The sequence below is a fragment of the Pteronotus mesoamericanus genome, unplaced genomic scaffold, assembly GCF_021234165.1.
Source record: "Pteronotus mesoamericanus isolate MK-2021 breed Mesoamerican mustached bat unplaced genomic scaffold, CSHL_Meso_final scaffold_85, whole genome shotgun sequence".
NCBI lineage: Eukaryota > Metazoa > Chordata > Mammalia > Chiroptera > Mormoopidae > Pteronotus > Pteronotus mesoamericanus.
Window position 1 is genome coordinate 20,328,810 of NW_026555329.1, and position 12,116 is coordinate 20,340,925.

A 12,116-nucleotide genomic window follows, 5' to 3' on the forward strand; every position below is an offset into this window, starting at 1 on the left:
ATTTCCACATCCCTCTGCTAAAAAAAAAAATACCAAAGCCATATAAAAAAGTTATCTGTAGATGCTTTTATCTCTAGGTCTTTGCTTTTGTCAATGAAGAAAAATGCTTCAAAAATATTTTCCTAAGAAATTATCAAAAATCAAAACTTGTCGATTATTCCAAATATATTGATAAAATCTCTTTGTGTATTATACCAATTGATGATTGTTATATAATCTCTCAGGCAATAAATATATTGCAGAGGTAGTTTGGAGAGCTAAAGCAAGTCTGAATGACTCAGATCAAATTTAAACATTTTAATGTTAAGTTTTTCATTATTTTGATTTTATTTAATTCAAAAGAATTTTTCTTCCAATTATATAGCAAATTTGATTAGAATTTAGATATTATCGTACACTGAATAAAATTATTTGTGATTCTTTGGGTCTCTGGAATGGAGTATAAATAACCTTGCCACAGGACTATATGGTTGAATGCAGAGCTTAATAGCCCTGCCATGGCTTTGGAATCAAGTAGACCTGGGTTTGATCCTGGCCTTACTACTTGTAAGAGAATGCAGATTAACTTTTCTGAGCCTCAGTTCCCTCACATGTACAATGGGAAGAGCAATACCCACTTTAAATGATCGTTATTATTAACATTTAGAAGATAATTCTGCAAAGTGCTTGTTAGCACAGTGCCTGTCCACTGTCAAGGTAAAAAATTTTTAATATACCAGTCCAGCTGGATCAGCAAATCTCACTATCATGTAAGAGATGACTTAAAAAGTAAATAATAGCCCTGGTTGGGTATCTCAGTTGGTTAGAGCGTCGTCCAATATGCCAAGGTTGTTGACTAGAACCCTGGTCAGCGCACATACAAGAATCAACTAATGAATGCAATAAATAAGTGGGACAACAAATCCATGTCCCTCTCTCTTTCTCTCTGTGTCTCTCTCCCCTCTTTCCTCTCACTAAAAAAATAAGACAAGTTAAAATAAAAATAATTAATTATACTTAATTAATTAAAGCTAAATCTAATACATTCTGTGTGGGATGAAGAGAGATGATACAAATGAAATTTTTTTCACTGGCCATTGCTGCTCAGTTGGTTGGAGTATCATCTTGTGACTGAAGGGTCATGGGTTCAATCCCTGATCTGGGCATGTACAGGAGGCAGTCGATCCAGGTGTGCATGGGGGGCAACCAATCAATGCTACTCTCTCTCACTGGTCTTTTTCTCTGTCTTTTCCTCTCTCTGTAAAAACAATAAGAAAAAGATAGATAGATAGATAGATAGATAGATAGATAGATAGATAATGAAATTTTTATTGTTTTTGAGAGGCATAAAATTGACTTCTTGATATAGCCCTTAGTTGTGGACTTCTGTGTTCCATTGAATTTAACCATATGAAATTGCCCCTATTTGACCATTTGACCCACAAAAACTGCAGTCTCATAAGTCAATCTAGTAAATAAATATTGTGTATAAATGAAGAAAAGTATGTCTTGCTCTTCTCACATAGTTCTACAGAAAATTATAAATTTAATGTCTGTTAAAAAAAGGAGGTACAGTGTAGTTAGCACTTTGGCATCTGATAGACCAGGTATTTTATACCTAGCTCACCCACTATCTACTGACCTTTTAAATTCCATAACTTCTCTCACTGTCTTCATGCTGTTTGGAAAATGGAGATAGCAATGTCTGCTTTACAGGGCTCTACTGAAGACAAAATGGAACAACATTTTGTATAATTAAAACATCTCTATGATCTAGTAGATTGATGGTAGTCTCTATTTACTGATATTCACATTCAAGTTCTATAAAGTGATTAACATTTTGGAATCAATTTTAAGCTCTAATTTATTATTTTTTTCTTCTTGTTATTTTGAAATGGTAATCTAATAACAACTGTTATGTTTCATTAACAGAAAAGGCTTCAAAATACTGTGATGAAAATGGAGTTTGGTTTGAAGACCCTGAAAGGAATCTAACCTCAACTAACTATAGTATGTGCAATGCTTTCAGTCCTGAGAAACTAAAGGTAGGCTTTATTTCAAATTTCAGTATTTGCTGAGAATGCCATTACTCATACATTGAAAGACATGAAAACTGCGAAGTACCTGCTGCCAAGAAACTACCTATATTAGAGAAGGAAACAGATAATGACCTGTATATTTAATTATTTTCCATTTAGAACATGCATTTTAGCTTGTTGAGAAGTGGAGACTTAAGTATCAATTGTCCTTTTCTCCATATCAATATTTAGCATGTCTCTGTATTCCATTCTGTGGATAAACCACCTTTTCCAGTTGCTGGATACTGGAAGTGTTTCCACAGTTTGACTATTATAAATAAGACTGCCTTTGTGTTGACGTACATTTTTATTTTTATTGGGTTTTTTTTCTTTGATCAGTCTTTCCAGGGAGAATTTAAATTAATTTTTTTAAGAACTAAGTTTTATCTCTGTTGTTTCATTCAGTTTTATTGTATGTTCAAGTTCTCTTTATTACAATTTCCTTTCTTTTACATTCTTTGAGTTTAATTTAATTTTTGTATAACTCCTATAGCTGGAAATTTAGATAATTGATTTTGAACCTTCTTCATTTTTAACATATGTTTTTTAGTCTTTAAACTTCCCTCTCTGTACTGCTTCACCTGTATCTAAAAAGTTTTGGTATGCCATTGTGAGTTCTTCTTTGATCCAATAGTCATTTAGAAACTTATTATTTAATTCTCAACAATATGAGAGTGTTTTTTAGGTTATCTTTTCATTTGTGATTTCTAAACTATTGTGGTCAGTAAAAATGATCTTTAAGAGTTCAGTTATTTGAAATGTGTTGAGTTTTGTTAGACTGACTAGTGTATGTCATCTTGGATAAATATTCTTTGACTATTGAGTCAGCACTTGAAAAGAATGGGTATTCAGCAGATGTTGGGTATATGTTTATTGTATGTGAATTAGAAAAATTTGTTAATCGCATTGTTCACATCTTCTATAGCTTAATTGCTGTCTGTATACTCTATCAGTTACTAGGAGGTGTCAATTTTTCCTTTATGCTTCATTTGGTTTGAGTTTATATTATTAATGCATAGAAATTTAAAATTGTTGTATCTTCCTGACTTAACATCTGCACCTATATGATACTACACCAGTTTTCTTATGGTTAGCGTTAACCTGGGTCATCTTTTCCCATTCTTCTACATTCAGTATTTCTGTATCCCAGTATTTAGTGGCATTTCTGATAAGTAGCACATAACTGCTTTAAAAATCATCTAGCCCAACCAAATGACTTTACAGGTGAGGACTACTGAGGTCTGGAGAGGTGAAGCGACTGACTTTATGAAAGCCACACAAAGACTTAATGATACTATTCTGAGTAGAGAACAGCTCTGATAAATCCAGTCCTGTGTTCTTCCCACAATGTCATGCACATTCTTAATCTTATAATATTCAATCTGTTCATCAGTTTATTATAATTTCATATAATGTAATTCTCTGAAATACATGTTGTAATTTTAGTAGCCTTTTTAAAGGAGGGAAACTGCTTCCCTCTTCTATAATCATTTATTCACCCATTTGTTTTTGTGACTGTTTCTGTTGTTGCTGTCATTATTCCAGAATGCATACATTCTGTACTACCTGGCTATTGTGGGACACTCTGCTTCTCTTACCACCTTGACAGTTTCGCTGGGAATTTTCATGTGTTTCAAGTAAGTACCCTCATAGCCTCTGCTTTTTGTGTTCTTTATGTTACTGAAATAAAAGGGAAACTTTGTAAAAGGCAAGGGAGGGGAGGGTTTCCTGCAAATCATAATAGATATAGGAGTCATGAAGTAGCAAAAAAAGTAATATTATTAAAATATGCTTTGAACCCTACCTTTGAGGACAATAAGATAGATTCATACACTCTTTCAAGACAATATGCCTCCTTCACAAAATCAAACAGTCCCTTATGTACACTGTGTTAACAAGGTAAAGGTCCCATTACCATGGCTAAGTTTCCATGAAGTACTGAGGAGAGGATCCCCTCCTTCTTCTACCCCCACTCAAAAATAAGGAGGCCATGGCCACAAGTTTAATTGCACCCTGCCTGATTTTGTGTTGCATCACAAACGGATTTGGCCAGAAGAGGAGTGGGCCTTGGGGGGCTATGATAGCATTTGTACCCAGAGAAGGAGGGTAAGTCTCCTCCCTTCTGGCCTTGATTCACCCAGCCAGGGTCAAGGAGAATCTCTGGAAGAAGATGGCTGTTGTCAGGAGTCATTTTTTGTCCTTACAAACCTAGCATTGTTTACTGCAAACATCTTTTAAGACAGCATGAGGAATAAAATTTCAATGAGGGCTTCTATTCTAACTCTGTGCCTATACCCTTAATTGTGCTATCTGTGGCAAAATGATTGAGTTGATATAGATACTGCTTTTACAATAATGGAGAAATTAAAACATTGATTCTGTATTTTCAGGAATGACTTTATAATGTACGTGAGATAATAATATGTGTTAAATTTGGTCCTAAAATAATGTCTTAAACTTAGTGTGATTTCTTTAAATCAAAGGCAGGAGGTACTCCATTACCTTTTCATGATACTTCTGACTTCTCCATTACCATGGGGCCTCCTTCCACTGATTTAGTTGTGGTGCAATTACAGGGGGGAGATGCCAAAAGGCCAGAATTCATTTATAAAAAATTGTGTATTTATTCCTACATGTTTAAACTTTAGTCACCTTCAAAGTACTCTCCATTTGATGCAATACATCTATCAAGACTTTTTTCCACTGCTCAAAAGAGTTTGAACTCATTGATTTTAATGCCTTTTCATACTTCTGACATTTTTTATTTCACCTATTCCATGTTAACAAACATGAGGGTTTTTTAAACCAGGGAAACAAACAAACAAACAAAGTCACTTGGGGCAAGATCAGGTGAATAGGGAGGGTGGGGCATGGGGGTCATGAGGTCTTTGGTCAAAAACTGCTGAACACTCAGCACAGTATGGTCAGGTGCACTTGTAAATCACCCATAATGAAATGGGCAAACGCATTGAGTCTTCAAAAAAAAATTCACTGAAGCTGAACACAGCCTCTCACAACAACACCAGCTGGTGCACTGATGCAGATGGGTTCCTAGAACACTCACCTAAGAGGGTAAACCTGTATTACAGGAGGCTATATTTCCAGAAGATGAAGACTGATGAAGAAAGCTCCTTGTAGTCCAAACTACAAATAATCCTCCATACTTTAGAGGTGTGATATGTAACTAAATATACAGTGATTCATAAGCAGAATCTTAATTTGATTTTTGTTAAAATATGATGATACTGAAGAAAATTAAACCAAGAGGAGAAGCACCTGTAAACCCACTCTTAACACTGCTATTATTTTTTATTCTTTTTAAATCTTTGTCTATATTTCATATCATAATTGTGTATTATATTATGTCTATATCTTATACAGTCAGGATGCTTCTATTAATCTAGCAATATTACTGAATAGCAACTTTTTGTTAACTGAATAGCAAATAATAACAGAGAATGAGCTCCTTCCATACATAGTGTAACAGGAGAAAGACATAAACAAAGCAACAAGACATGAGGGATTAATTACTAAAATTACAATAAAAGAGTCTTCAATTACAATGATCAGAATTCAGCAAAGTAAACACACAGCATGATTAATCTTGGAATAGCTGTTCATTTTTCCACTGCACTTAACCACAGTAAATAAATTTATCATGGCTCTCATACAACTTTGATTTAAAAATCTGTCACTGAAAGTCTATTGGTTAAAAATTTTTTTACCTGACCAAAAGAAAACTTAAAGAAAAAGCACCCAAATTTATAATGGTGCAAACAATAAATATATTCAGGACTCCAAAGATTAAAAATGTCAAGGAGGCATTTCTTAGGTCCTTATTTCTGTTGCCACTTAAATAAGTGATGTGGTGTGAGAGCCAAACCAGCAATAAATAATGGTCTAACAATCATTTCTATATTTAGCCAGTGAAAATGGGTGTTTAAAAGTGCGGCACATGGACAAAGTAAAACATTTCTCAACTTCAGTTAGTCCCAAAACAGAATCAATCTGGTCAAACCCTTAAGATCAAATTGGGGGGCAGATTGTCTAGGAACCACCTGATTTTATTCCATTGTCTGAATTCCAAGAACCTACCAAACAACTTAAATCTTGGTAGGACAAACAAGTCTTCTTGATTTGTAATCTGAATATAATAATGACAAGACATGAAATAGCTGGTTCTCCAGAGCACACAAAAGAAACGAATAGATTATGAAAAACACACATGCTATGATGCTAAATGTTCAGATCCAAAAGAAGTTATATCAGATTTTTATACGTGTTCTTAACCTTATCTTAAACCTACCCAAACCAAAAATATCAAGGGCACCATTTTCTTAAGATTAAAGTGTGTTTCTAATTCTTCACATTTTTCCTTACATTTGCATTTCAGAAGTATTATAAGTGATTGTGAAAAATGAAAGGTAATTGTGAACTATCACTGTATTTTCTCTTTCAATTAGCAGTATTTTCCCAAAATTTTCAAACACTCAACATCACCCTAATGGTCTTTACTGCACATTACACTGGAAAGTTTTATGACTCAGGCACTTAAATGGCATCATCTGTGTGAAACCTGAGCAAAAAAAAACCAATCATCACTCCCTTGTATAATTCCACATTCCCAAGGCTGGGTTATTTTGTGAAACCCAAACAATCAATTTTATAAAACTTTCACGTAAGCAAAATGAGAAGTTACACCCAGCTCTTCTGATACCCAACGCCCTGTTCATGGCCATCCCATTGAAATCTCACTCGAAAGTCACAACACGTGCCTAATAGAGCCTATAAAAAGGAATAACCCTGTCCGAGTCCTCCTAAATTTATGATATCAAACTGATTTATGCAATCTGCAAAACTTAAGGCAACAGTTAAATGTTCTCTCTGAGATTAAAAGCTCTCAGAAAGCATACACATAATACACAGTGTAATGATAACTTTAAACAAAATTTTTAGTGTGAAAGATCTGTACCAGGTAAACTAAAACCATGACAGTGACATTACATTTTAGTCGTAAAATATGACATCTTGAGATTCCCATGCAAGCGGATCATTATCTCTTCTTCACCTGTGACTGACACCTTGATTGGGCCAAGACAGAAGTAGATTATGTTGCCTTATCCTCCCACTGTTCAAGACTCTTTAGTGCTTATGGTTCCTCGTCACTCAAAGAGTAAGTAGTGTTCCGTCCATCTAAACACCTATTTTTTTAGCAAATGAATCATAGCTAACATCAGGTTTGTGCTATTTCTATTTAAAGACATTTCCTATCTGACACAAAAACTGTCAGCTTTTCTCATGTTCATTCAAGCAACAAGAATTTACTTTAAGAACAATTACACATGGAATTACTCTCATTACATTCAGCTAATCCTCTTCAGCGTCCATACCTTTCCTTCAGAACAGTTATCATCATACTAAGAGGAAATAAACAATTACATAGTATATAAGGTCCCTAAAAGCAGAAGCTGTCTGTTTTGTTAACCTACATATCCCTCGCCCCTTCCAGAAGGTCTAAATTATAGTAAGTACACAGTAATATGTGTTGGATTATTGAATGAATTTTAATAAATTTAAAATCCCTTTAACTCATTTCAAAAAGCTCAGTGTAAATGTCATCAAGTATAATAAAATTTTTAAAGCTTAATTAGCAGAAATTATATTGGAACCTTTGAGAAACAGAAACTCATATTATATATTAGTCATATTGTTCCTTGGAAGCCTAATAGTTTATCCAGTTTTAAATCATCACTTTCTCACTATGTACGTAACACAGTACTGTACGTAGGTTTGAGCTAATAGGATAATGTCCACTATCAGTTAATACCTATGTTAAGAATTTGGCAAATGTTCAGTATGATACAAAGTGTAAGACATGGGATCATCTACTTTGAATATAATTCTCTGATGTACTGGAAAACTGTTTAGTGTGGTCACAATTCAAAGAAGAAAATTACTCTCGTATTTTTTAATTCAAAAAATGACCATTAAACCCTAAAATATATCAGACACTATTTTAGATGCACAAAGCACTCATTCTAATGAGAGAGAAGGGGAAGATAACAGGCAATAAACAAACATATGTGTCAGGAGGGGAGAAGAAAAGTAAAGCAGGGATACAAGGGCCTGAGAGTAAGCTAGAGGTGGAGGAAGAGGGTTTTATTCAGGGTGACTCTGGCTTACACAGGAGGTTAAACAGTAACCAGTCCTCTAAGTTAGTGCTGGAGATCAACAGATTATTGAATTCTGCCTGGTCAAAGAAAAGCAGGCATGAGAATAGCAGCACTGTGTGATGCATTCATCCACACTCCTTAGTGCTGGATAATGTCAGTTGTAATAGGTTTAAGCCAGGCTGAATCCAATAATGAGACCTCAGGTATTTGCCTCCCATTGAGAAGAATTATAAATGCTGTTATGACCGCCTGGAAAATGGCAGGTCACAGGTTTAACAGTGCAATAGGGAAGGGTTTATGCAGTATAAATGGGTATGATCTTTTACATAAACAATTTTTTTCTTTTTAGATCCTTAAATTTGCAACCTACTTTCATAGCACTAGTATAAAATTAATTAGATTCAGTTTATTTAACAGGCTTTTCTGCTGCTAAATAAAGTAGTACATGGTTGTGTGTGTGTGTGTGTGTATGTAAGAGAGAGAGAGAGAGAGAAAGTTCTCTAAACCCCATTCTGCATTTTACCCCTGATCAACAAATTGCAAATTTTAAAATATTTTGTATTAGCTATTTACTGATACTTGTGTGTAGTTCCTGAAAAGTTGAAAAATGGAGCTACAGTAATTAAAAATAGATTCTAACACATGCCCTCATTACTTAAACTATTCTTTACTACAGATAATTAACAACTCATTTTACTTTGATTTGGAAACAGGAAAAGCATTGTAAGTAAACCTAAAGCATTCTCATAGTTCATCTCTCCTCAGAATTTTCTTTTCAAAATTCCTAAGATTCTAACTTTATTCCATGAAAATTTTTTAGGGATAGTTACTATGATTAATCTTTAGCATCGTTAACTAGGTGCCTTAAGTTTTTACATGATGCTAAGCATTTGTTAACTGGATCAAATATGGTAAATACAAGATTTTTATTTATCTAAGAGAATTGTTCCAATTTCGTTAAAGCCATTCTACAGGCTTTCTTCATTTGCATCAAATTGTGAAATAGGCTACTTATGCTAATGAGCATTCACACAAATACATATTACAAGCTTATGAAGTAGAGGACAGAGGAATAAAAAAAAATTCCGACAAATTGCTTAACCCCCAAAACGTGGGGAATGGCTACACCAACCAGGATAGTTACTGTCAGATCCAAACCACAACATGCCTCCTAATGAGATCAACTTTGAGAGCATTTAAAATCCTTTGCCTGTGTCTGAGCTCCACCATCAGGAGGATGAGGAAAGTAAGAACCACAAAGTTGATTCCAGTTGGGATGTGATAAATGAAAAGCTGTTAGAAGAAATGTCAGAGAAGAGGGGTGACAGGAGACTTAATAAAGCCTGGCGGTACACTGGGTCAAGGACATGGATTCGGGACTTTGTCACAGGCCACCTTGGTTCGGACTTCATGCTGTGTTAGCCAGTTTGCCACACAATGTCTACCTAGTTACAACAATAAAGAGCCAACCTTTTATTGGAAGCACACGCCAGACTGTAATGATTTCTCTTGTAAGAGTTCTCTTCTCAATTTCACATTTGTTATAATTAAAAGTGATTTTTATCATGCACTCCTTCACGTGTCGCACAAAGTCACCTGAGGACTGAAAACTATGAGGTACCATGACTAGATAACTGTTTTTAAAAATCAGACAGAAAAATACAATAAGTCTTACAGATGGGACAAGCCTCACTTTTCAATATGTTCTCTCAACTATTGTGGAAGGTAATATTAAAAATATTGCCAAAATGTTTTTTCCCCAGGTACTTCAACATTGCGGCACTGGTTAATGCTGTTACTTTTACTTCCAGGAGCCTCAGCTGCCAGCGGGTAACTATACATAAGCACATGTTTCTGACTTACATTCTGAACTCCATTACTGTTCTCATCCACCTGATTCAAGTGGTGCCCAATGAAGAATTTGTGAACATGGATCCGGTGAGCACTGCCTTATTTATTTTTAATTTTATCTTTAAAGATGTAGTATTCATAAATAGTGAATATGGTGTTTGATTTAAGCAGTTTTTTTTACATATGCAATCATTCAGTTTTACAGTTCAGTTTTGCATGAAGCGAGGCATATCTTTTATTTCTATGTAGTTATTAGAACTAATTGTTATATGCTATAGTAAAGGGCTGGGAATAATTCAGTCATAACCACATAAGAATTACACAACAAATTATGAGTTTTTACTGCTAATTGACAATGTATTAACATCTATGGGAAGTTCACTGAGCACACTTTGTGAACATAGACAATTTTGGGTGTACGAGGGCAATGAGTTCCCAGTGTGTCACTTAATGGGTCACAAATGTGCCCAAACATTAATCCCCTCAGCATTCCGGTTGGGCTTGGGCCAGTCACTTCAGCTATGAATAACTATGCCTTGACTCTAGTAAGCCATCCACGTATTAATCAGAACCTATGTCTGCATAGTTTGAAAAAGGTTGAATTACCCCGAGTTCACTCACTCTCTTCTCTCATCTCTGCCGATGGTCCCCATTAACTAAACTCAACCCGAAACCAGAGGGCAAGGAAGCCCTGGCAGGCCGTTCAGATGGGTTTCTCTGTGCCCGGGGGTGGGAGCAGGATGGCAAGGACATTTCAAAGCACAGACAGAAGCTATCTAGCGCAGAGCGAATGGCCGAGGGATGTTTGCGTTTTTGTTTCTTTGCTTCGCTGTGCTATGGGAGCATCTGTAGATAGCCTCATCTTTCAAAACTGGCATTTGACAGCCCTGCCAACCCAATGACAAAAATGCGTGAAATCTGCCCAGAGCGTGCATCCTGTGTGACAGTGGCATGGCGTGGGAAAGCAGCTCAGTTTGGCTTCTGATGGACCCATGGTGTTCATAATTTTCTGCCGTGTGAATATATCCAAAAAGGCATTGTGATCTGTCACCTAAAACCATGCCATCTGTTATCTGAGACGAAGTCCTATGTTACCTGTAGAATGAGATCCAGTGGGTTTATCTTGATGAGTTTTCTTTTTTTAATGTCAACTAATTTAAATAAAAGTAATCTCATTTCATTTAATTCCCATAAGACCCCTGTGAGGGGTTGGTATTATCTCCATTATTAGCTGAGTAAACTGAGGCACAGTGAAGGCTCGTGCCTTCTGCATTGTGGGTTGTTAGAGATGGGATTCGACCCAGACCTGTCTCACACAGAAGCACATCCTCTCTCCTCTATCCTGCATGGTGCTTTTGGTTGTCTTGTTTATTGCCTTAGGAAGAGGTATTCTTAAAGTAATGGGCTCAGCCGTTCCAAAGTAATGGCTGTCCATAACTGGACATGGACACCACATTTAATTAGGGAAGTTGACCCCATTAAGTTTAAAATAGGTGTAGAAGCAATTAACTAAGCATCTCTCAACAGGATAATCTCAAATTTTTGGCTTCCCATTTCTCATTAAGAAGCAAAACCCTGAGAAAGTTATTTATTGTCTGCACAAAGCAGGCCAGGAAACGGCAACTCAATCATTAAATAATCACCCCTGGGAGCAGTGCTCCATCCAATTATGAACTTTCATAAATTCTTGAAGAGACACTTATCTCTCTTGTGGGGTCTCACACCCACATGTCATACCACCAGCCCAGTCCTGGCTGTTTGGGTGAAGGGGGCTTCTCATCTATCATGAAATCATGCTAAACCTGTTATCTTCCTCAAATAGCCTAAGTTCAGGATTTTTCTGAGTCTGCCATCGAATTACAGGAGTCATTTAACCTTATCCATCAAATGCAAATAATAAATTCTGCCCTGCTTTTTCCCAAGAGATTGTCTTGTAGTTCCAAAAAAAAAAAAAAGGGGAGAGCTTTTAAAAATTCCTCAGGGTGTAATATTGTAAGCAATCGCTCACAAAGTTGCTGCGACCCCTTGCCCTGTC

The 12,116-nt window shown here is 35.8% G+C and overlaps 1 protein-coding gene across 1 annotated transcript in view; it reads left to right on the forward strand.

Annotated features, from left to right (window-relative positions):
* CALCR (calcitonin receptor) overlaps positions 1–12,116 on the forward strand; it is a 95,521-nt gene that overhangs the window by 63,508 nt on the left and 19,897 nt on the right. The window contains exons 5-7 of the mRNA XM_054564627.1: positions 1,912–2,024; positions 3,603–3,694; positions 10,042–10,168. Of these exons, the coding sequence (XP_054420602.1) occupies positions 1,912–2,024; positions 3,603–3,694; positions 10,042–10,168 (332 nt within the window). The remainder of the gene's footprint in view (positions 1–1,911; positions 2,025–3,602; positions 3,695–10,041; positions 10,169–12,116) is intronic.